Source organism: Penicillium atrosanguineum (assembly GCF_028827265.1).
Source record: "Penicillium atrosanguineum strain IBT 20685 chromosome Unknown utg000004l_segment0_segment0, whole genome shotgun sequence".
Classification (NCBI taxonomy): Eukaryota; Fungi; Ascomycota; class Eurotiomycetes; order Eurotiales; family Aspergillaceae; genus Penicillium; species Penicillium atrosanguineum.
The window spans coordinates 1,268,718-1,292,997 of record NW_026623136.1 but is presented as its reverse complement, the minus strand read 5'-3'; the positions used below and the strand labels follow the sequence as shown (position 1 = coordinate 1,292,997).

Genomic DNA, 24,280 nt, shown 5'->3' with positions numbered 1-24,280 from the left:
TCAGAACGACAAAGCCCTCTCAAATCGACAGGCATCGGTAATCACCTAGCTAATACACAGCAGATAGTGCAACCGAAGGACACCGCAACGACTCCATGCAAGGCCCCCGGTGTACTGAGTAACCGCTTAGTTAATAAGGTACAAGAATTACAGCAAGTAGCGTAGATTACGCGGTGCGTTAATATCTAGACTCAGCAGTCTATGATTGATGAAGAATATATTCTTATAGTGGTGAAATATGCCTCAAAAGCACTATGATACACTTTAAAAGTCTGGTTGCCTTACAGCCGTAGGCAGCTGTCCAGTCATATAGACTTCCAGATCCCGTAGACACGACTCTTTTTCGTACTCTCTCCAAAAACACAACGAAGTGCCCCTTACCTCGTTTTATTTCTCTCCTTCTCATCTTCTGCCAAGAAAAAACATGACAAGAATAGCAAGAGTGGTGTATAAAACGCCTGAATCGAGTTAAAAAAAGCATACATTGCGTCGAAGACACGACTTACTCCAAGTCCAGCACATATAGATATATCCGGTATATTCTTTAAGAAAACCACCAATTATTGGACCCAGAACCGTCCCTAGCGACGCAGCAACATCATCAAGAGAGAAAACACGGGACATCCCCCTTCGGGTCCAAAGATACCGGGTGACTTCTCTTGATACCCTCTCACAATGGCTGTCAAAAGTCAACAGTGAGCGCGAGGTCCGAATAAATTAGCACTGACCGGAAAGTTCGACGGGGCCTACGTTTGTCGTGAATGGCCGCGCTACGCCGATGGCGAGAATGCAGCCCGTGTACAACGTGCCACCTCCGGTCTGAGCACTACTCCAAGGGAGTAAATCGGTACCGGCAAGGCCCAAGAGCCCAAACATCACTGCTTGAAAAGCCGCAGATGCCATGGCAGGATACCGCACACCAAAACGATCGCGCAACCATCCTGCCAATGGACTGACCAGGAGAGTTGGCATAATGAGAAAAGCAAACAATGTCCCACTTTTTCCTGAGCCCCAGCCGAATGTTTCCTGTACATGAATGGGGAGCGTAGCATGGAAACTTGTGCCAACCGTTGTTGTCGATACAGCAACAAACAACGCAGTCAGCGCTCTATTATCAGTGAGGATAATACGCCAGAAATTCCCTGCAGTAGACCGAGTTTGAGGGTTTTCGCGTGGAGCGAGGAACGGGCTAGTAGCATCACACGTTCTTGATTCTGTCGATTCTCGCCTGCTACTGGAAAGCTCCACAGGTCGGCTCTCGATCAGGACTAGACGTCTCTCGATCATGACTAGACGTGCGCAGAAATCTATACAGAGAAGCAAGAGCGGTAGCGACCATGTCAACCAATAGCCCACATACTCTAAGAGCAGACCAGAAATGAACGGGCCTCCTATCAATCCAGAATAGAGGAAGGACATCATTATACCCTCGACCTTACCCATATTATCTCCACCCACGGTAGCAGCCACGGTCGCGAAGCCAATAATCCACACTGAGGATCCAGCAATACCTTGCATCACACGGCCAATAAAGAGCATAGCAAGTGAGCTTGAGCAAGCGATCATGCTAGTACCGACTGTACACGCGAAAAGTGATAGTAGTAGTGGGACCTTGCGATTCGAGGTTTTATCTGCAAAGTGGCCGATGATGGGACCTGAAATAACCGAGACCATTCCATGCACGGCGAGCACAAGTGACGTTAGTTCCTGAATTTTGGCTTGATTCACATGTAGTCGCGTTCGAAAGATGTATGGCAACATAGGCACAAGGAAGCCATAGAGGAATGTTTCTATTTCCTGTCAGCCATTCACTCGACCAGGAGGCAGGGGGGTATACAAACCCGCGAACAGCGCGATTGCGATTGTCGAGAGGATGAACAGTTTAGAAGATCGCCAGCTGAGGCCTGGGGCCTCACTTGTGGAATGGATATCCCTCATGTCGACTGAAATTTTTGATCGAGCATTTAAACTTAGCTTAGTGGAAAGGCTGTAGGGACTTCATCTATACTAAAAAGGCAAGGCTAGGGCCGCAAGATCGTTGGTACAGCATTTTAAAAGGGTGATCTTCAGCATGCCGCAGTTCGTAAGACCTAAGACCCTAATGCAAGGATAAACAGACTATTAAAGCCGGGTACTCCTTCCATATCCTGCTTTATTATTGGATTAGGAATCGAAATTTGTGGGCCTATGGTCCCCCAAGAAGAGAGAAATGAAAACATTAAGATCATCAGTGGAATCTGGGTTGAGATGAGGGGGATTTTTTATCGACCTGTAACGTATTCCACCGCCTTTCCGCCCACACCGTCTTCCCGTCCACCTAACCACTTATTTCTTTATTCATGAAGCATTTAAATAACCACAACGCCTTTGTATTCAATTTAAACCCTATCCGGTCATCTATTAGCCTTATGACCATGCGTTCCGCATACACTGAATTTATATTATCGTCTGTTAGAAAGCCGTCTGGGTAGGTAGTACGGAGGACTCCCCACCACCTTCTAAACCACCTAGTAGATTAATGCCTTGCTTATGGGCTTCAGTAATTACCGTACCTTCAGCGCGTTTTATCTGTCGTCTAGATAAAGATTTTTTTTTGTACCTGCTTCTTGTTCGTAGCGCGTAGATCCTTGACCTTTTTCTCTAAGAAGCATATTTTACATTACCGATTGACATACTTTATATGCTTAATTGGTGATATCTTTGGTAGGCGTTAGTGGGCTTTCCGATCGACTTTTTAATAGCTTCTTGGCCGATTTAGTATATTTTGAAAGCTATATAAGAGTCTTAGGTATTTTAGGGCAATAAATACTTGATCTGCTAGTAGGTCGTTCCTTTTCTGGTGTAGGTGACTAAACCACAATATTAAGCTTCAATAGCACTGATTCCGGATCTAATAGGACTAAACCGGTCGCTTTAAATGCATTTATAATAGTTTTATTCTGAAAGATATTCTAGCGCGCGTAGATATGCTATAAGGAAATTAAGCTTATCAATAAGGTTAATTCCTAGACGTATTTGCTAGTCGACTAAGCGACTATATAATCGCTTTAGAACTATAAAATAGCCAATATCTAGTAGTTATAATAGGTATGAGCTATACGTAGGTATTTTTAGAGGTATAATATCGTTCTTCGTGTAGAGTTGATTAAATTCAGGCGTAAGGTGGCTTCCATAACTATCGAGGAATACCGACTATATCGCTAGCTAGTTAGTTATTAAACGAATAAACAGTTTTTTTAAGCTATTGAAGACTAATAGTATCAGTAGTTCACCTATTATCGCTAACCTCGATACGCTAATTACTAGGGATATTAATATAGAACTAGGATTCTATAAATCGTTTGCCTTTAAATATAATTATTGGCGGCAAAGCCTAGCCTAAAGTATTAACTATTTCGACCGTAGTCACCCACTCGCGATTACCTAGCTATAAGATAGATCGACGGCTATAGTATTTAGCCCTTTTAAACACTTTTGCGGTAAAAATAAGGCCCATTGCGAAGCCAGTTTCATTAAAATTATAGATATCATTCGGCACGATACCAGAGCGCGATATAGTTTCTTCTACTAGACAAAACCATACGCGTAGTACCTAGGAATTCTCTTGCTCTGTACATCGATAGTTATACTAACGTGAGAAGCGTATTTGAATAGACGGTGTCCGGCTAATATATCTAGTAGCCCAATTAGAGCCGACCGTATCAGTGCCGCGGGCTGCGAGCAATAAGTTGGCCAATACTTCCATAGCAAAGTGCCTAGGGGCTGCACCGCCACCGAAAAGCATGGCCCTTGACGCGGTCGCGTAGCGTGGAACGCAGTACGCCATAGACACTTGCAGCGGCCCTGGTAGACAATATTGTCTTATTCTGAATAGCCTGAATTGCAAGTTCGATCCTACCTTCCTGAACGATAGAATTTTGCTTAGATTTAGAACGAATTGGTGGCATGGTGGGTGATTAAACTAAGTAGGAAGACATGGAGACGCGAAAATTAAATGGGTGGGCGGGAAGACGGTGGAATACGTTACCTACTTCGCTCATATTAGCAAATAGGACATACGTGAATCTTCTTTCTTTTCTTCATTCAGAATGGACCGTGAATGCTCTAGTGTACTGCCGCAATGATCTGGGTTGTTAACTTGGAGTTTTCTCTAGCACTTGAGAATACATAAATTTGTATGTAGTGCCTAGTACATACATGTTTGACAATTGTAACTAGATCCTTGACACTTGACATATATCCAACTTTCCAACATGCAGAAGAGCTTCAAGTCAGGCGGAAGAGCAGGCAGCATCTGATTTCTGTCTCCACTTGATAGTTTATGAAGCGATTCAATTTTCACTAGGATGCTTTGGCTAATCTAGACTTGTGTTTGGTCGATGAAATTGATCACCTTCCGTCCCGTAGTGCTTCTGACGAATCCTGCATAGTCAAAGAGATAACGCAAATCGAACAGTTCTTCGTTGTTCTCAAAGACCCAGAAGAGTTTTCGTAACTCCCGTGTCAATTCTTCTTCACTAATCGTACCTGGTTCATTGTGCCGCAGCACACGCAGCTCAAGAACAATGCCGAGATTGTTCTTATCCCCTTCATCATACCTCCGGATGATTTGATACTGTAAGATCCCCCATGACTCAATTCGCATCGCCTCTTGGACAATTGGGAATTCAAAATACTCCCCGTACCAATCAAAACTGATTCTTCGATCGCGTCCATATATCCGCGCGATTTTGTAGTGAGACGCATCCTCTGGTGAGATTTCGGCTTTGATCGATTCTGGCAAGGGGTGGAGCGAGCAAACATCACCACAGACATAGCGGATGAGAGGATGTCGCATTCTTTGCAGCGAGGTTTGCACAAGCAGCCCTTTTTCGCCATCGGGAAGAGGCTGAGCATCGACAATGCATGGGTCTTGATTGTCTTCAATAGCGGAAGGGAATACTTCAAGATGCATCAGACGCTGGTCATACACAAAGTCGGCATAGTGCTCCGCCTTTGTTGCCTCTGTCAGTTTGGCTGGCGAAACGGCCCAAGGCCCAGCCTCAGCACTACCAATCACTGAAGAGACAGCTACATCGGGAAAGACAGAACTTAAAAAGCTATGCTGGGCTGGGGTCATCGGCTCCGAAGTATATAGTACTTTGTTGATCAGCAGTTGTCTTCTCTTGTCCTCCGAGAGGGTAGAGATGTATCGTGATAGTTGCATGATTTGACCTGCATCTCCGGCAATGGCATTCACTCGGTATTCAATGAGGGTCTCAACCATCTGGTCCTGTTCCATTTGGCTACCAGCACACAGAACTGTGGCGCCAGACCCCTCTAACACCTCAGCCATGAGATCCAACGCCCTGTCCACGTTAAGAGAAGGGTTTTTCTATATAGGGTACAATTTAAACACTACCTGTAAAGATGCCCTGAAACGTGCATTGTCATGATCCAATCTCCTGGCTCTGTGATCCTACAAGACCGCAAGAGAGCCCCAATGGCTGCTCGTTGTTGACGGGTCTCCTGCGAATCCGTTGCAAAAACCATCGGAGAACCTTTGCCAGAACCCCCACCAGTCGTACTGATGTAAGTTGCCTGTCGATAGCCATTCCGAGTGTCTCGATCAGTGGTCAGTCTGACGATCTCTTTGTAGCTAGCACTTTTAGCTATGCAGACGACGGAAACGAAAGCGGAAGAGCTTACAGTGCTTCTTTCCATGTCAATGGAAATGATGATAGCTTGAAGTCTGTTGCTGACTCGCGGTGCTTCGCCAGCAGAATAGGCAGATCTTCACTTCTCGGTGGATACGGAGTAGCGGAATAAAAAGGATGGACACTGGCGATGGCCAGAACATCGCCCAAGTGGAACCCATTCATCATGTTCAGATTGGACGTAAAATTCACGTTTGACCATGTATGCTACGAAGACCTAATCTGGGAGAGACAGAGCATGAGGGGAAGGAAGAGAGAAAAGGGGTGGATGCAGCTATCTATCTCTATGGGTGGCGATCACAGCCCTGCCGGGTGTTCACCGCAATATCAAATACATACTATCGGCTGTCTGGAGCATTAATGAAACTCGATATTTGTTACGTACTCATGAGTGAAGTGGCTTCTGGTACTACGTAAGGAGTAGCGAGAGGTGACAGTGAGAGAATATAAGTGGGGCGCGCTATTCACTAGTGGCGTGGCACAGGCGTGTAGCTCATCAGGGGTTGACCTGATGACCTGATGAGCTACCTACGCGCGTGGCGCTAGTGGGGGCCAGGAAGAAATCCCTTACCTGGGATGTGAATCCCTTCATTATCTGTATTCCTGAGTTGTACGAAGCTTTACGCAATCAATACAGGTGTATTTGACTTGAGACACCAAGGATGTGTCTATTAGAGCAGCACTTAAAGGAAATGAAGCCCCCAGAGTATCATGTCCGCTTAAAAATACCTTTATACCACCCCAAGCGCAACGATGAAGAAGCCAATGAACCGTTTCCATAGTGTCTGCTTTCCCCCAAATGGTAGAGATCTCTCTCATCCAGCAGACATTGACGCCGAGGCTCGATCTGCTCTACTTAAGAAGTATCATCACGAGCTCGAGAAGTGTAGTCCTCGGGAGACGTGGGTCGGCGATGCCCACCAGAAATCGGCGCCTTATCCAATACTTGGGAATGAAGCTCACCAACGCCAGATAGCAGAGCTTGGCCAGGCTTTGGTCCTAGCAGTCACTGATATTGTGGAAAGATGGTGGTCCGACGTTGGGGCTCGTTTTCCAGAGCGGATGCCGATCGAACCAGTGGAGGAACAGCTGTTACAAGTGAGTTCGAACCCTTAACATAATGTGCATTTTTGCTAAAGGGCCCAGTGGATGCAACAACAAGAGAAGCATGTACTTCATCCATTCAGATTCCATCAAGGCTCTTGGAGGCCCGACTTTCTGCTTGAATCCTCTGAAGACCCTGAACAAATTGAGAACTATCGCATCTGTGAGATCAATGCTAGGTTCTGTATGCATGGATTCCTCTTTACTGCATTTGGCCAGCAAGCCCTTCTCAATATGGGCCTCGAGGAATACGGTATCAAAGGAGCCACAGACCCACAAAATGTTAGATCATCGCCTGCTTTTATATAAGAGACGCCAGTCTGATACACTACAGGTCATTACTGGATTGAGAAGCCTTTTCGATTCTTCACTCCCCTTGCATCTGGTCAAGGGGAAGGAAGCTGGATTCGATATCCACATGTTCGTTCCGTATGCACAGCGTTACCTGGGGATGGATGTTAAAGTCATTCCCCCCGAGAGTCTTCGATTGGTACCTGCTGCAGCTCCAGGGGGATATAAGCTGTACTGTCTGTCTGGGGCAGATACTAAGCAGCCGACAATTTTTAATGATGTCGGTGAGTGTTTAGAAGAAGTACTTCAGCTAGGACTGGAACTCTACCAACGAGAATTGCTTGCTATGAGCTTTGAAATGCTTCAGCAAATCAGCCTCAGGAGTTTCAACGACCTACGTACTGTGTTTCTTGTTCATGACAAACGCTTGTTAGGTTTAGTTCTGGAAGAGCTCGATTCACTGGTTGCTCGAGACGTGCTCTCTTCGCGCCAAGCCGAGATACTTAATCGGGGACTCGTCCACACCATTATCCCCGGGTCAGACAAATTGGAGCGTTTCATGTCCAGCTGCCAAGCAGACGTCTGCATCAAGGACAGCTATCTTCTCAAGCCAATTCGCAGTGGCAAGGGGAGCGGGATCTTATTTGGAGATCAGGTCACACAGGAGGAGTGGGTCTCACTTCTTCAGGGCATGCGGGACCCTCGTCTGAAACACGGGAAAACAACCTACGTCGTTCAAAAGGAAATTGAACAACAAAAGTATGATGTTCTTCTTGAAGAAGACGCTGGTGTTGAGAGCTTTCCTCTCGTCGGGACGTTCCATATCACAAATGGTGTTTTCCTTGGACTCGGACTCTGGCGAAGCGGCCCTGGTCGGATTTGTGCTTTAAGCCGTGGAGGAGCATGGATGTGTTCCTTGATCCAACAATAATCTTGGAAGAAATCATTAGCAGACGAAAACCTCTCCTGAATACATAAAGTTTCTTTGCAGACGCTAGAGCCCTACGAATTGCCTGCATACAGATATATAATTAATAGTAAAGTCCAGCGGTATTGGTATAAGGAGGAAGCGTGATGAACTACCATGGTAGATGTGAGGAATGGGCGGTCAGCAGGATGTTCAATATGTGAAAAAATCCCGCCCCCTGAGCATCGTTTTCTTCCATCCTATCATCATTTAAAATGACTATTATGCAATGATCAGCAGTCGCCTCTCCTACAAACTATGTTATAGGTCCCGCACTGTACTACTTTGTGGCTTGCTGAAGATGGAAGAAACAGGACCCACACCTGCCTGGGTAGATGTGATCCGCATTGATCGTGTAAAGCAGGAACTAGGAGCATGAAAGGTGATCCTGTATGACTCGAAATGTTTTTTACCTGGCCCATACTCTGCGCCTACATATCATATGTAGGGCGTGCGTGACGATGCAAGTCAGAGGGGCTCGATGGGTGGTACGACCCCACTAGGAAGTGAATTCAAGATGTTTGGGCCCTCTAGGCATCTCTCAGCCAGCCACGCCGCATAATCGGAGCTAAGTCAAGAGGTGTGAAAATTTGGTATGAGGCTGGACCCCAACAAAATTTTCAGTTGAGTGTACGACGCAACGCGGCTGGTATTAAATGGAAGGTGACAAAAAGGTTCAGCTTGTTACGCCAGATAGTTAGAAATGAGATTAACTAGCATGATATTATTTACCCTTTTAAAAGCCACTCTCACTGATGCATATTCAGCGCAGTACCAAATACGTAAGCCGACACCAGGCCAGTACATTTACGATTGGACCCAGAAAATGAGCTCTCGAATATGATCGTATAACTGAATTAGAGAAATACTATGTATCAAAACCCTGACTCCACAAGGGGGTTTTTATCCAGGTTCTGCCCACCTTCACCATGGGCAGCCAAATTTTTACAGAGAATGTGGCTTCTCTAGCCATCGTTGACTACGTAAAACATACAACCCTTCTTTAAATCGGCTCTTATATCGTGACTCGGACAAATGCACTACAAAAACCACCTTGATGACAGTCTTACGAGGATGTTTGCGACGCTATGATCGCTGCTAATATGGGGCCAGATAGCAAGGAGTGGCAGCCGTATCTGTCGGCTTTCAAGCCCGGCATGCCACCTCATGGAGGATGAGGTCTAGGTGTCAACCGGCTGCTCCAGGGATTCCTTGGCCTTGATGACGTGCGAGAAGTCACGCTCTTCCCAAGAGATGTGAATAGAATAGCTCCATAAAATTATCGCTCTTGGCAAGCTTGTTACCCGCTATATTGATGTTTCTATGTCTGCCTACATGCAAACTTCATAATATTAAAAAAAATCTATCTTTCTTTTTCTCCCAGTGCCTTCACTTCCAGAGGCCGATGAAAAGAGATAGCATAAATGAGGTGCCTGGCCTATAGAAAGCCTATGGACAGGTCTGATCACACCATTATACAAGAGGTATTGACCAAGCGTTCGTTCCAATTAGACATCAAGACCTTAGATATAGGAGCGGGTGGGCCCAGTTGACATCGGATCAATCATCACTCAAATGTTATAGGTATTATTCGGAGTTGGGTTAGGTAATTAAATATTGGACTCATTCATTTAAGAGTGTTAAACGGGTAAACTGTACAATAATCCAACGTATGTTCTCACTACATCCAGCGTTTCGCCTCCTCGCTATCCATTTCATCTATCTCCATTCATTTCTTCCGGCTCTCTAATTTCTCTTATCACAGCACTTACGGAGCTCTTCCTGTCAGTCTTATCTTGTAGATGCTGTAATACTGAGTTACGCCCCACAGAGAGATTATTCTCTGATGCAACACATTGGAGATTAGATTGCCTGAGTGAAACGTCAGTAACGTAGTAGTAATGCGTTATGCTTGAAGAGTTTACCGCGGGTAAGGGAAGACACGCTTGATTGATTGTGTGGTGCTGGCGGTCGAGGTGTAGGTGTTCGAATACTTGATTGCCTAGATCGTATCGATCGTGTCACAAGTGGAATATGCGCCGTAAAAAGCACGGTGAGGTATGTGCAGTAACGAACTCAGCTTCTAATGGAGCATCATCCAGGGAGAGAGCGTCTTCATAGTCTATCTGTTGCTGCTTAGTTTTAAATAGTACATCAATAATGCGATATTACCGCGTTAGAAAGTACATGCGACGCTGCATCCACCTCAATATTGTAGCTTGTATACCGCTTAAGGAGTTCTTCGTTCGAATAACTAATGTAACACGAGTTTTGTACTCTTGAATATTTTGAATATCACGACCAAATCCCCTAAAATAATAGAGTTAGTAGACTGTACTGGAGGATATTAGAGAGTATAAATACACCGGAGTACGCTCTGTCAATAAGTTACCTGTTTACCACGCGTGTTAACTTTGTGGTGGCTTTGCTCAACTGCATTTTTGTTCATTCACATAGAATTCAACAACCTGTCTTGTACATCAGACGAAGCACAGTGAAGATCAGATGCAATATACATTATTTTCTGGTGCTTTGCCCATTGCTTTGAAGATTCATGAGCTAGTTCATTACTAGTGATAGTTATCTTAAGAATGCGTTACTAGCTCTTTTTTTTAGTAAGTTTACTCACTTATGGTAAGACCACAGACCTCCGGACAATTTTGGACTGTCTCAGTATCAACAAACAATCTCATTAGACCCATTTATAAGCACTATGAGGCACCCGTCTCAAGAGTTGATAGGAAGAAATCTGGCATGTTCAACGGATCAATTATGAGAAGAAGATAGGGAATGAACAGCACCAACGACCGCGGACTTGGAAGGTAATTGGGGAAGCATGAACCCCAAGCCACGCTCCACTCTGCCAACACGACACACAACATATCGAAGATGAGGTTGTTTATCTGATAGTTTGTGATTGTCAGTTTAATTCTTGGGAATATGGCACATTTAGGTTTATTTTAAAAAGAAAAAGGGAAATATTAGTTCACAATTAATTAAGTACCCCATTATAACTTCCGGCCATATTACTCAATCATTTCAAGGATGCCACCACCTTAGTACCAGATACTTGACCCTGGCGAAGCATGTCAAGACCAACGCTCAGGTTCTCAAACCCTGCCTTGATTTTCTTGAGAGGTGGCGTCTTGAGCTTCGTTGAGACCTCCGGCAATGAAGCATAAAATCGGCGCAGAGCTTCATTGTCTGCGGGCTTCTTGGGAAACTTGGGTCCGATAGGCGCAAGCCATTGGAACTCAGAGTTAAAGACCGAGTATGCCAGCAAGAACTCGATCTTCACGCCTTCGGACTCCGTCTTCTTACTGTCCAACAGGGTCACCACCCAGCCTTTGTTCCTGCGGACGACATTGACGCAGAAATCTGTCGACGTGCCCTCAGAGAAACAGTCCAGAGCTCTGTCGATGTTTGGGTATGCATGAACAATCTCTTCAGCGGCAGTTGGTGATCGGTAGTCAAAGACGGCATCTGCACCGTACTCCTTCACCAGGTCGTGTGAGCGTGGGGATGCAGTGGCGATGACTGTCAGTCCCGCCAGCTTGGCCAGCTGAATGGCGTAAAGTCCGGCCGCTGTGGCTCCGGAATAGATCAAGATAGGCGTATCCCTTGATCCCTGGTCTTTATTCCCGTCAACCCAGGGGACGCCCAGGCGAGTGTTCAGGGCCAACATGGCAGTGGCAGCAGATACACCGAATGTGGTGGCTTCCTCGTCAGTCACGGAAAAAGGGACCTTCCAGGCCCAGTCCCCGGGGATCTTGAGATACTCCGCGAAAGAGCCCTTATCATAGTAGAGGCCACCGTGGGTCACGCCAGCAACACGATCTCCAATGGACCAGTTCCCGGGGGCATTGGACCCAATTTTCGCGACTGTTCCTGAGTAGTCGCAACCAATGATAGCACCCTTAGGTGACAGAAAATCGACATGCTTGAAATCGGTTGGGTTCAGCGCAACGCATGAAACCTGGACCAGAATCTCAGTATCGGAAATCTCAGGCACCGGTACGTTCTTGACTAGTACACCATCTCCAGATGATTTACCAAAGGCGAAGTTCGCAATCCGAGAGCAAATAGACCGGTTCCCAACCAGGGCCTTCATAGAAGCTGGGATTTGCGCAGCCATGTTCATGGCTTCAACTGAAAATTGGTTATGAAGGAGTGTAAAAATGTGGCGTTCACATGCGCCTATCGAGCCTATCGTATTTATATCCCGTTCTTATCGATTGAGAAAATCGCACATTCGAGGCAACCTCGGCAGGTTAAAGTAGGCTGTGAACTGTGGGCAAACCGAGAGATTATCTTCCCGTCCCGACGGACCCTTAAGTTTGTCCGACCGTCGGCGGTGATCATCCCGAGTTTGTGATCTAGGCCGGGATGCTTGTCCTTGACTAGATAATTCCCCGAAATCTCGAAGATAGGTTCGACCAACCATGCTCGATCACAGGGAGACACGTGAAATGATGGGAACCGAGTGCTTATTGTTACTTTGCGGATTTCAGCCGGATGTCGCGTGGTGATGGTCTTGGCGCGTCCGGGTCAGTTCCGGTGCGGGTTTTGTTTGGGTTTGCCATTACGTCGTCGACTTAAAGCTTAACCCCTACTTCGTGGAACTCTGATCGGTGGACTTGAGATGTTAATATGTTGAGCCTCGGGTCGACGTGGGATGATTCTTCTGAAATTTCTTGAAAGATAGTTCTCTATAGCCGTCATCCGCTCGTAGATAGCTGTCCCTCGTTCGTGGAGAAGGTGGTTAATAGTACCCATTTGCGGGGGCGAAAATGCGTCTAGGAAGACGCGGATCTCGGTCTAGAAATCTTGAAGTCATGGCTGTAACCTTCTTCTTACGACCTAGACTTAGGCTCTTCCTCTCTCCTACAGCCCTATGCTCTGCATAATGAAGCGCTTGTTCAGGCCGCTCCTTGTTGTCTGGCTGCTCCTGCTCAGCTATGTCGTTGCATTCACCGAGTTAGAACTTCGAGAGGCGGTGGGAAGCGAACTGTCACCATGCGCTGTGAGCATAGTCCCCTTCGACTGAATCATTCGCTACTGACACCCTCAGTTCAATTGCTGGGCGCAGAGTTCTGCAGCCGTAAATTGCCCGCTTACAGATACTACATGCCAATGTGAAGACCCGGACAACAGTGTTCGAGTATCAAGGTGTGTGGTTTTTAATTGCACATACCAAGATTCTATTGGTAAGAGCCATGCTACCTTAACATTCCTAAAACTGACGCGCATGTAGAACTCTCAAGGGGTTGGGCGAAACAATGCGATCGACCACACAATAACCACAACGCTGCATTGAGATCGGCGGCGGTTGGCAGCGGTATTGCCGCATTTCTGATGGTTGGGCTTCGCATAATAGCAAGGTTCTACACGCTTCGGTTTTGGTGGGATGACTGGTGTCATATCACTGCTGGGGTAAGTATACGGGAAACATGTGGGAAACAATGTTCTTTTAACATTGTTACCTAGGTGCTTGCCATACCCCTGACCATCTTTAGTAATCTCTGTATGTCTGTCACCCATTAAAGCCGAAGACAACCGCAAAGCAAGCCACTGACTGACCACAGGTGTCACCTATGGCATGGGGTACCACTTATACGATATCAATTTCTCGTCGATGACTGATGCTCGAGATCTTTTCATATGGTGTAGGTGAATCCCTCACATACAATACACTTAAACTGAGCCAACGGTGTCTTTGGCAGATTACATGGCCGAAATCTTCTACTGTGTCGAGATCTACTTCATCAAGATGTCTATCCTCTGTCTCTACGTTCGAATATTCCCGGAGACTAACTTCCATCGATACTTCATCACCACAATGGTTCTGTTGACTATTTCCGTTTTGATTCTTGTCCCAATGATTATTTGTCAGTGTATTCCGGTTCACAGCATCTGGGACCTTCGCCGTGCCGATGCCCGATGCCTCAATGTGATCGGACTGGCCTACGCGAACGCAGGCGTGAACCTCGCAACGGAAATTGCAATCCTGATTCTTCCCCTTCCTCTCCTTCAAAAACTTCGCGTGTCGAAGTCCAAAAAAGCCGCATTATACGCGATTTTCGGCGCCGGAATCCTGTAAGTCGTGTGACGTCCCCCAGTCAACTCCATCTGACAGTTGTTGTAGCGTTATTGCAATCGCATCCGCACGTATCCCGAGCCTCGCGCACGTTATCTCAATCCAGGACCCAACATATGCGAACCAGGGAGTGTTCTACTGGACATGTGCCGAGACATCCGTTGCCCACGTCTGTGCTACGGCGCTGGCAATCCGACCATTATATCTGAAGCTCCGAGGGATGTACCTTCTGAGGAAAGAGGGAAGATCGAATATTCCTGGTACCGATATTCGCCGTGTCTGCTCAGTCTCGAAGCCCGGTGGTCCAAGGAGGGCAGAGGGCTGTGAAGTCGAATTCTCAAAGGAATCGCCCCATAATTCTAATAGCTCACTCGCTAGTGCAGAGCGGTTATCACGGGAGGATTGCGCCTCCCCACGATGACGTATAGTACCCCAGTCATCAATTTAGAGATATACCCCCGTTTCGGAGTTTTAAAAACCGAATTGTTCATTCATTGATCGCAAAGCTGACTGTAACGAGAATCGAACCTAAAAGAGTCATGGTCCAATTATGCGGGGAAAATGGTGCCGAGGTTCCGGCGAGCTTTTGGCGGAGTGGAGTCAACTCGCAACCATCGCCAAATTGGTTACTGCGGCTTGGATCCTAACCTGAACGGGAAACCTGTTCGTGCACGAAGGGCCCCTCCTTTTCAGCACTTCAGGTTATATGAGGGTACACCTCGGCTTCCCTAGATAACTGAACTTATGCTTCTCCCCGAAACAGCAGCCTAGACGTGACCTTACCCGACCGGTCACATCTTCCCCTCCCAACTCTGACTTTGCGGATGCAGCCGAGGCAGATTGCTCTCGAACTATAAAAGACGCGGGGAAGGCATAGTTTCACCAAAACAGAAGTATCGATCTCACAATTGATTATTCCTTCACCATGGAAGAGAATTTCGACGTGGTCATCATCGGGGCCGGGATTTCCGGTCTCAACGCTGCATACCGCCTTCAGTCTCAGTTCCCAACACTTCGATATACCATCCTAGAGGCTCGCGATAATCTCGGTGGTACCTGGGATCTCTTTAAATACCCCGGTATTCGCTCTGATTCGGACCTGTTTACATTTGGCTTTGCCTGGCACCCATGGGAATCGAATAATCCGATCGCTCACGGCCCCTCAATTGTCAAGTACCTGGATGGTGCTGCCGAGAAACATGGAATCAAGAGGCACATCAAGTTTCAACACCGCATGCTAGGCGCCGACTGGTCATCACTCGACAACTCCTGGTCAGTTAGCGTCGAGCACGAGGGCAATACGAAGTCTATCTCTGCCCAGTTCCTAGTGTTTGGGACCGGATACTACGACTACGATACGCCTTTGCAGACCGAAATCCCGGGCATCGAACAGTTCCAAGGACAGGTCATTCATCCTCAGTTCTGGCCCGAGAATCTTGACTATTCCGATAAGAAAGTCGTTATTATCGGTAGCGGTGCAACTGCAATCACCCTGCTCCCCAACCTCGCAGAGAAGGCAAAGGAAGTCACAATGCTCCAACGCAGCCCAACCTACATCATCTCTCTTCCAAACAGAGCATCTTCCTTGTTAAGCTACATCCTCCCCCGATCCCTAAACAGCCGCCTTCAACGCGCCCGCCACCTCTACCTTACGCGTTTCTTCTTCCTCTTTTGTCAAGCCTTCCCAAACTTCTCCCGCTGGCTCCTCGGCCGCAGAACCACCAAGCAACTCCCAAGCCACATCCCCTATGATCCGCACTTCAAGCCGCGCTACAACCCCTGGGACCAGCGCCTCTGCGTCTGCCCCGATGGCGACTTCTTCAAGTCCCTCCATACCGGCCGTGCACACATCAAAACCGACACAATCAGCCAAGTAACAACTTCCGGCATTGAACTAAACTCTGGCTCCAGGCTCGACGCAGACATCATCGTCACGGCTACGGGCCTCCGCCTCCAACTCGGCGGCGGCACCTCGCTCACCATCGACGGGGACCCCCTGTCCATTCCCGACAAGTTCTCTTGGCACGGGATGATGCTTCAGGATCTGCCCAATGCCGCGTTCCTACTGGGCTACGTTAATGCGTCTTGGACCCTTGGCGCTGATGCTACATCGCAGTTTGTTTGTCGTTTGCTTCAGACGATGCGCGATCGTGGGGTCAAGGCTGCTGTTCCGAGGTTGAATCCGGTTACTGATAAGGACTTGCAGCCTAGGAGGTTGTTGTCGTTAAGCTCTACGTATGTGCTTAAGGCGCAGAATAGTTTCCCGAAATCGGCGGATCGGGGCCCTTGGGTTCCAAGAGATAACTACTTTGATGATATGAAATTTGCGAAGAATGGGTCGCTCGAAGGGTTGGAGTTTCTCGGCGAGAAGAAGGGGCTGTAACTGTATCTGGCCTATGATTTCTTACATGTGATGCTTTGTATAATTTGATATACCCGTGGGCCCTGAAGGGCAATATAATATGTTTTCTGATCCACCACCCACTTCAAAGCTACCCGGTATATTCCTAAAGCATTCTTTCGAAATGAATTTTTGATACTCCTCGTAAACCAATTTCCATCTCTATGTACTAAAATTTCCAGTCTCTCCATTCAACCATGAACAAGGGTAAACCCGCACGGATCAAAGCGTTACTCTGTACACCTCAGCAGTGACCTTTCAATCCGATCAGGGCACAGAGACGATCTGCAAAGCGTAAGAGCTTAAGCCAAACTAAGCCCCAAGTTTATCAACAATCCGCCCAGTCCCAGCCAAAACAGTTACACAAGTCTGCCCTATCTGGCATTCTCGCTCATCGTTACCCGACAACCTCGCGCAGGGAGATGGTCATACCATCCATGCACCTCGATCATGCTGTCTCCCTGACAAAAAGTAACTGTGACCCTGGTGGTTGAACTGCTGATCCTTTTGGTATGCTATGTAACAGTAGACCTGCGCGCAGCACGATCTATTAGAAACATCTGCAATAAAGATCAAAACGGTGATTCCGGATCCCCACGAATGCGTCGACGACGTGATATATTGGGTGACTCTATGAGACCTGCGTGAAGCTTGTCTTCTCGACATGCGCTCCTGGTCGGCATGGGGTAGGGTTGCAATCTTATTCGGTGGATGCAACCTGTCTCTGAGATAGGGGAGGCCATTCATGCCACGGTGAGTTACACTTTGTCTGGGTGGTTTACTCTTTTCTGAGACTGTACGATCTCTGGCCTGAGCGGATTTTCGGGCAGTAGACGGGCTTCCCGATATAAAGTGTGGCCAGGTAGACAGGTAGATCACCATTCACTCGTTATTGAGCATTGTTAAAATTTGCTAGCTACATCGTTCGGGAAAGGTTCGTGTCTTTCTTTGAGCTCAAGTCGCACCATGGTGTTCGTCCCTTGCAAGCAAGCCGCGGTTTTGATGTTTGGGGTGGCTTCTTTGGCCCTATCCGCCGCCATCAACCATGATGCTGTCCAAAATCGGGATGGGAAGGTCGCTGAGCCGGTACAATTTTCTCCCGACTGTGAGTCTCTTAGCATCCTGCCCTGGGGAAATTAGAGCTCACAATAGGGAGAAGGTAGCCTCTTCTACCGAATCCAAATCGGTGATACGTGTTGGGACATTATAACTCGCAACGAAAATACCTTTACCATCAAGCAACTCATGTGCTGGAACCCCGATATCAACCCCAACTGCTCGAACTTGATCCCCGGTCGGGATATCTGCGTTGGGGTTATCAATCCTTTGTATTGTTAAGGGCCGGCCATTTCATCTGTTGTATCTGAAAGGATGAAGTGCGTATGCTGACCGCCTTCTGAAAGTTATGGACTGTTGGAAATCCTGGTTTGAAAGTGTTCTCAATTGAGCGATCTGCTTAACAACTGCTTCTTCATAATATTCTATTGCACTTGACATTCACTAGCCTCTCCAGGCCTTCTCCAGGAACTCTCTTATTGTAATGGGTCGCACGTTAGGGAATCGGTCGTTCAGTCGATTCTCCTTGGGGAGGTCAAAGACCCCATTCACGGTCAGCCGACTGACTAGAGCGGTAGTCTCCTTCAATTCGTCCTCTGGGTACTCAGTTCCGTCCGGCATGGGGGGAACGGTGACATCTCCCGCCTGGATCTGATCGAGAGTATCGTAGCTGACTTTGAACTTTTTGCCTGTACAACAATTATCTTAGCTGCGATCTGCGAGAACAAAAAGCAAGGCGTAGGCGCGTACCTGTAATCTCCTCTGCCATGGCCAAGACCTGGTTGTAGGTAACTTGGTCGCCAACGATGACACTGAACTCCGGCCACTCGTCCAGGTCAAAGGCTTTGACGAGATAGGTCGCCATATCATATGTGTAGGTCATACAAATCACGTCTGATCCGTCACCAGGAATAGCCGCAATACCGCTACCTATGTTAATGCCGAAAGTGTACGGTGAGAGGTTGGTCTTGGCATTCGGCATTCCCCAGTAGTCCATGAAGAATCCCGGGATCACTCTCGTGTACTTCAGGGAGCTGGATTTTAGTTTATCGGCTGCATCGAGCCACCATTTAATGCTGGGGTCCACGGGAAGCAGGCTGTGGGGAAAGAAGTGGTTGTTAGATACTCGGTCTCAGCTTCCCCGGACCTAGAAGCTCACTCTGGTGTCTGGATGAAAGAATATTCGCTCGGAATGAATCTCTCCGTCGCTGAAGATTTCTCGGCGGCATCTATCAGGTTAATTTGAGACTGGCTGGCTGCATCCGAGATAAGGCCGATGGCGGAGATGATGGTGTGCACATTGTAGCGCTCGAGCTCTTTGGTCATCGACGCGATGTCGTTGTAGTCAATCTGCACAAGGCGAACGGATTCAGGAATAGCGCCCTGCTCTGGAGTCTAGAAGTAGTTTAGCCCTACCCTATCGCAGGATGAACAAAGTACTGACGCTCCGCGATAGCACCACAACATCGAACTTGGCCTCCTGCACTAGCCTCTCAACAATAGTTTTTCCCAGGCCCCCAGTGCCACCAGCTACAGCGACGACAGCCATGGTCTATTGACACTGCAATATAGAAGTCCGAGTCTGCAAGGATATACCAACCCGATCGAGTCAAGAACACCGAGCGAAGAGTGAAGTCCAGGCTCGGGTTCCACCCCGCGTCGAGCCCCACACACAGAACCCAATATAATATTCGCTTGACTCTTCACCTGCACAGGAAGCGCAAAAGTACCAAAATTGTTAGCAGCTCAACCCTGACGGAACTCGAAGCTATTCTTAAATTGAGATTTTGATTCCAACCACAGTCCTTCCAATCATTGACGCGTGAAGAGTGAAGGCCGAGAGATCGAGATCGGGCTTTCGGGCTTCACTTATCGGCGTCTCCTAGCTACGGGCTATTACTAAGATCCCCGTGCCGTGAAAAAGTATATAAAACCACTTCCCGCTCGACCGCTATCTCTCCACACCACAGTCCGTCTATTATCCACTCTATCTTTCTCGGGTTCCTATATATCTATCTACGAGAATTGCCCAGCATGTGTATGAAGGCTCAGTGCTCTACCTGCAGTATGTTCGCCTTCAGGGTTGTCGTGCGATGGGTGCATTGCTGACCGTGATTAACAGGCAAGGTCACCTGGTGGGGCTGCGGTGCCCATATTCCCTCTGTGATGGACTCCATTCCGGAAGAGGAGTGGTGCTCGTGCTCGCCCCAGGTTGAGAAGGATGGCAAGAAGTACCCTCCTAAGGCTGCCAAGTGACTGCAGGGTTGTGTGATCTCCTAACTGCATGATATGGAGGGTTTTTATTGCAGGGGGGCGTTTGCTGAAAATTTAGAGTGCATGGCGGCAGTTCGTTCCAAATTCCATGCTCACCGGCAACCATGGCTTGTCATCGAGCTTTATTCAATGCCAATTCTTTTCATGTCTCCGATCAAGGGACGGCGAGCTTCTATTCTATGTACAAATTCATGAAATGTCATGCTCAAGGTGTAGACAGTGTTCCAAAGTGAGGTACAGTCGTCAAACATGCTCCACGTTGACACTCTCGATCTCTTTCTCGCCAATGAGACCGTCGTTTTGAATATATCCGTGAGCCTTGATTTCAGCAGCCATCAGCCGAGCCTGCTTCACTGGGTCCCCGCCCCGAGAGAAGATCAGGTCAATATCCTCCAGGCGTAGATTACTAGTCTCAGGGTAGAAGAAGTAGACCACCGGAACGAAGAGGAAGTTGGTGATCATGAAGATCAGATACGCCTTCCACTGCAGGCGGTTGATGATCACTGGGGTGATCATGACGACCACGAAGTTCCACAGCCAGTTCGAACTAATACCAATGGCCGTTCCCTTCGTACGGGCTTCGAGAGGCAATATCTCTGGCACGTACACCCACGGAACCGAGTTGATGGACATACCGTGGATTAGCATGAACAGGAAGAAGAAGCTGACTGATGCGGATGCATATGATGTGCCGTTCGGTTTGTCGACTTGTGACAGTAGCGCTGCAACCATCATCATACAGATGCCCAAGCCGAGAGAACCAATCATCATTGTTCGCCGACGGCCCATGCGGTCAAGCATAAACGCTGGTAGGAGGGAGCCGAGCATGAACATTATTTGAATACATCCACCTAGGATTTGAGAAAGCTGGCTGCTCATGCCGACATTGTTCTTCAAAACAGCTAAGGATGGGCATGTTAGATGTTTGATCAACGTGCAGAGGGTAAAACAACTTACTCGGAACAAAATAGACGACCAGGTTAATTCCTCCCACCTGGTTCATAAGTTGCATACCCCATGCAAGGAGAACACGCTGACCCGTCTTGATCTCATCATTGCGGAAAATCTTCCAAAACGACTTCTTGTTAACGGAGTCCTCCAATTCAATGGCAGACAAGATCGCCCGGCGCTCCGTGACTATATATTCGTCTTCTGGTTGTCGATCATAGACAGCACAGAGGACATCCATGGCCTCCTGTTCTTGGCCATGATTCATCAGCCAGCGAGGAGACTCGGGCAGACCGAATACCAAAACAATGACGAAGACAGCAAATATTATTTGCATTGCAATGGGAAGACGCCAGGCAATGGGTCCGCCGACAAAGGACATTCCAAAGTCAAACCAGTAAGCCACAACGATGCCTACAGCCGTGAAGAGCACTTCAGAAGAGATGAGGCGGCCTCGGGTTTTGCCCTCGCACATTTCGGCTTGGTACCTAGATCAATCAGTATCATAGTGACTGGAAGAGAAACCACAACGTACATCGGCACCGTGGAAGTCTTCAGGCCGGTACCTGCTCCGGTCACTAGTCGACCAATGATGAGATGCGGCACTGTAAAGGCCGACGCCTGAAGAACTGCGCCAACAATGACCACGCCCATAGCTAACCAAATGGTCTTGCGACGGCCGAGATACTCGCCGATAAAGAAGTTGACTGGCTCACATTAGCCCACGTTCTCACCAGTACTTGAAAGTATCACTCACTCAAACACCCCAAAAGACACCCCAAATTATAACAGCTGACAATAATACCCTCCTCCGAGTCGTTCGGATGATTGAACTGCTCAACCCAATCCTCATTGTTGACAATCCCACTGAAGACACCTTGGTCATATCCAAACAAGATGAACGCAACTAAACAGCAGGCAGTCACAGCAACCTGGAGAGACTTGCCTCTTCCATACCAAGAACGCATGGTGGATGAAGATGTTCGTAAGATTCAGTAAGTCCCTGTCCTTCGGGTCCGCCCGCTTATATGTACCCCCGGCTGAAGGCACAAGACGCGTGCGCCCATCCCGAGTATCATAGACCCGAACCGCATGATGGGCGCCCATGACGGCGTCTCTTATCCAATTGAATGTTTTCTTAACGGGTCCACGGCGGGCCCTGAGTTGGGATCCGGGGAATCTGGAGAGTGCTTTTTACGCTGAATAGCGGCGCCATGCATCTGTGTGGGGGAAATGACGGACTCCATGGGGGCTCAGGCACTGAAACAGGCAGGCCAGCCGCTATCCACGGGAATTGCTTTGACTTGCCGATGTTCGGCTAAGCCCGACGTGGTTGCAACTGCCATTTTGGACCGAAGCTGTCCGGGTTATTACTATTCCGGGCGAGTGACTTGCTCTTTTGGGAACGATGTCCCAATTTGGAATCTTCAACCACCACCCTCAATAAACGAGTTGATAGTTGACATCAAGTTGAACGCATCTTCAGGAAAGTTTTCACCTTTGAGAGATATCTCACCTGGATTTAGAAATTTGAACATGTGGGGTTTCCGGACGATCGAGAGAAGTGAAATACTGCTTGGGAACTGACTGCACTGCGCGATTTCCTGAGAGCAAAACAGATAATTTCGATGCTAGTCTCTTGTCTATCGGAATGGAAATATTCTATTCTTCACTCAAACCCCACAAACGACCCAATTGAACTTCTAAAGCTGATCGCCAATGGCCATATGGTTTCCTTCAATCTACCATTGGGTAGAGCTCAGCTTCTCTAGAGTATCAAAGGCTATCCTCCGGCTCACGTTTAAGCTGCTTATTTCGCGCAGCCTGTTCACTCGCCTTCCGATTAATTCGGCGGCTTCTGTCCTTGATCATCTGACGAACAGCGCGGATTGCGTTCACCCTAGCTTTGCCAGTCTTCTTCAGAGAAGCAACAGCAGCAGGTTTGATCTCGTCAGGAAGCTATCAAACAATTAAAATGAGGAAGTTTTTCTTTTCTCTCTTCAAAACTTACCGGTTGGCACCTATGGCGCACCAGAAGACAGTAGTTGCAGGATCTAGATCCTTGACGTGTCTCACAAGCATGGTCGGGGTAGGCCTCCAGGCGGAGGAAGCACCGCTGGCAGTCGTCTGCAGCAGTATTCTCAAGCTTTTGTGAAGTTTCTGACTTGGAATACTTCTGAGGCTTCACAAACAAGGGCTTCTTGTTTCGTGTCGCCGTCATTTTGATTTTTATTCGGGGATTTCAGATGTTCTGAAAGCTGATGAATTGATATGATTATTTAACTACTTGACTAGTTGATAATCTACTGTCCATTTATGTAGCTGAGATATCGGGGTTCGTGATTGAAAATCTGAATTGAACAAAGCTGTATCAGCAAGTAAGACAGACTCTGATCTCTTCCATCCCGGACAACTCCATTGTCAGTCCATCGATTAAAAATTAAATGTGATGCCTTCCGACGACTTGCTTTTTGTCGCAAACTGGAAAGGTTCAACCTGATACTGCCTTGGCTTTTTGTTGCTCTCCATATTGTGTTCTCCGCGTGCCGATATAGTCTCCACTCAAAGCGCCCCAGGCCTCGTTCAAAGAGCATTCATCAAGTGACATGGTGTTCCAGACATTCTCCAACACTTTGCCGATCTCAAATTTGAGATTCAAGCCACTGGGAAACGTCTTTGTCTCGAATCCTACTGGTGGATAGCAATAGTCCACAATCCCATTAAACACCAAACACCTCGGGATGAACGAGCTCTGGCGGCATTTTTCTACCGCAACTACCTACCAATCTATCAAACATATCAACATAACCTATCTTGGCAACTTTTGGCTGTAATGGGCCCAGATAATAAAGCAGCTCACTACTTGGGAAAATTTGTTGGGAAAACTTTCTCACATAGGAAAGTTCTGGTAAAAATATATACGTCCATTACCGCAGGCGGTTTTTGAACTCGACGCAAATTTCGATTGTGGCTCTGGAGAAAGCTGAATAGCTATTAGATCGGTAAAAGTGGATTCATGTCAAATAGACACGGATAAAACAAAAACTAAAAGTACTATACACTGAGGGAAAAAGACATCTGCAGGATTTCATCACGTGATATGCAGCCACAGTGGCTGCGGGTGTGGCTAGAGATCATGTCCCGCGACTCCCTCGTTCGCCGACAGCCTGAGAGTCAATGGACTCTGCCTTCAATTGCCAGTAGAAGTTTCAATCCCCGCCGGGACTATCCGCCCATCTATTAGAAAAACACTTTTTCTTCCTGCTCTTCAATCAACCGTTGTGGACATCAACATTCCGCCTCCCTTCAAAATTGAAAACAGGCCCACCTGGCATTGTGCTTTGTCAAGATAGCAGCTGGGTGCTTTCCCAGTAGCGCGAACCCAGGCTCTTGCGAAGGCGAGAATCATAAAATCTACCTGGGCGACTGATCGCTTGGTTCAGAAC

At 47.6% G+C, this 24,280-nt stretch overlaps 11 protein-coding genes across 11 annotated transcripts; 5 read left to right on the top strand and 6 right to left on the bottom strand.

Annotated features, from left to right (window-relative positions):
• Window positions 1-717: 717 nt before the first annotated feature.
• N7443_005794 (uncharacterized protein) lies at window positions 718-1,938 on the bottom strand (the record flags this gene model as incomplete). Its single annotated transcript, XM_056885850.1, has 2 exons — window positions 718-1,790; window positions 1,842-1,938. 2 exons carry the CDS (start codon window positions 1,936-1,938, stop codon window positions 718-720), a joined length of 1,170 nt encoding a protein of 389 aa, XP_056741298.1.
• A 2,422-nt stretch (window positions 1,939-4,360) lies between these two features.
• On the bottom strand, window positions 4,361-5,861 carry N7443_005793 (uncharacterized protein; the record flags this gene model as incomplete). Its single annotated transcript, XM_056885849.1, has 3 exons — window positions 4,361-5,348; window positions 5,402-5,638; window positions 5,689-5,861. 3 exons carry the CDS (start codon window positions 5,859-5,861, stop codon window positions 4,361-4,363), a joined length of 1,398 nt encoding a protein of 465 aa, XP_056741297.1.
• Window positions 5,862-6,449: 588 nt separating this feature from the next.
• N7443_005792 (uncharacterized protein) lies at window positions 6,450-8,022 on the top strand (the record flags this gene model as incomplete). The annotated part of the gene is made up of 3 exons (XM_056885848.1): window positions 6,450-6,794; window positions 6,843-7,082; window positions 7,135-8,022. 3 exons carry the CDS (start codon window positions 6,450-6,452, stop codon window positions 8,020-8,022), a joined length of 1,473 nt encoding a protein of 490 aa, XP_056741296.1.
• A 3,070-nt stretch (window positions 8,023-11,092) lies between these two features.
• N7443_005791 (zinc-binding alcohol dehydrogenase family protein) lies at window positions 11,093-12,193 on the bottom strand (the record flags this gene model as incomplete). The annotated part of the gene is made up of 1 exon (XM_056885847.1): window positions 11,093-12,193. One exon carries the CDS (start codon window positions 12,191-12,193, stop codon window positions 11,093-11,095), a length of 1,101 nt encoding a protein of 366 aa, XP_056741295.1.
• Window positions 12,194-12,964: 771 nt separating this feature from the next.
• On the top strand, window positions 12,965-14,576 carry N7443_005790 (uncharacterized protein; the record flags this gene model as incomplete). The annotated part of the gene is made up of 7 exons (XM_056885846.1): window positions 12,965-13,081; window positions 13,130-13,265; window positions 13,313-13,491; window positions 13,546-13,582; window positions 13,644-13,724; window positions 13,782-14,154; window positions 14,204-14,576. 7 exons carry the CDS (start codon window positions 12,965-12,967, stop codon window positions 14,574-14,576), a joined length of 1,296 nt encoding a protein of 431 aa, XP_056741294.1.
• Window positions 14,577-15,080: 504 nt separating this feature from the next.
• Window positions 15,081-16,538, top strand: N7443_005789 (flavin-containing monooxygenase; the record flags this gene model as incomplete). The annotated part of the gene is made up of 1 exon (XM_056885845.1): window positions 15,081-16,538. One exon carries the CDS (start codon window positions 15,081-15,083, stop codon window positions 16,536-16,538), a length of 1,458 nt encoding a protein of 485 aa, XP_056741293.1.
• Window positions 16,539-17,522: 984 nt separating this feature from the next.
• Window positions 17,523-17,894, top strand: N7443_005788 (LysM peptidoglycan-binding domain-containing protein; the record flags this gene model as incomplete). The annotated part of the gene is made up of 2 exons (XM_056885844.1): window positions 17,523-17,661; window positions 17,716-17,894. The coding sequence occupies 2 exons, from the start codon at window positions 17,523-17,525 to the stop codon at window positions 17,892-17,894; spliced, it is 318 nt and encodes a 105-aa protein (XP_056741292.1).
• Window positions 17,895-18,056: 162 nt separating this feature from the next.
• On the bottom strand, window positions 18,057-19,161 carry N7443_005787 (uncharacterized protein; the record flags this gene model as incomplete). Its single annotated transcript, XM_056885843.1, has 4 exons — window positions 18,057-18,301; window positions 18,363-18,709; window positions 18,772-19,007; window positions 19,057-19,161. The coding sequence occupies 4 exons, from the start codon at window positions 19,159-19,161 to the stop codon at window positions 18,057-18,059; spliced, it is 933 nt and encodes a 310-aa protein (XP_056741291.1).
• Window positions 19,162-19,646: 485 nt separating this feature from the next.
• On the top strand, window positions 19,647-19,868 carry N7443_005786 (uncharacterized protein; the record flags this gene model as incomplete). The annotated part of the gene is made up of 2 exons (XM_056885842.1): window positions 19,647-19,677; window positions 19,735-19,868. 2 exons carry the CDS (start codon window positions 19,647-19,649, stop codon window positions 19,866-19,868), a joined length of 165 nt encoding a protein of 54 aa, XP_056741290.1.
• A 261-nt stretch (window positions 19,869-20,129) lies between these two features.
• Window positions 20,130-21,802, bottom strand: N7443_005785 (uncharacterized protein; the record flags this gene model as incomplete). The annotated part of the gene is made up of 4 exons (XM_056885841.1): window positions 20,130-20,788; window positions 20,844-21,322; window positions 21,370-21,541; window positions 21,592-21,802. 4 exons carry the CDS (start codon window positions 21,800-21,802, stop codon window positions 20,130-20,132), a joined length of 1,521 nt encoding a protein of 506 aa, XP_056741289.1.
• Window positions 21,803-22,610: 808 nt separating this feature from the next.
• On the bottom strand, window positions 22,611-23,055 carry N7443_005784 (uncharacterized protein; the record flags this gene model as incomplete). The annotated part of the gene is made up of 2 exons (XM_056885840.1): window positions 22,611-22,793; window positions 22,846-23,055. 2 exons carry the CDS (start codon window positions 23,053-23,055, stop codon window positions 22,611-22,613), a joined length of 393 nt encoding a protein of 130 aa, XP_056741288.1.
• Between the last annotated feature and the right edge of the window lie 1,225 nt (window positions 23,056-24,280).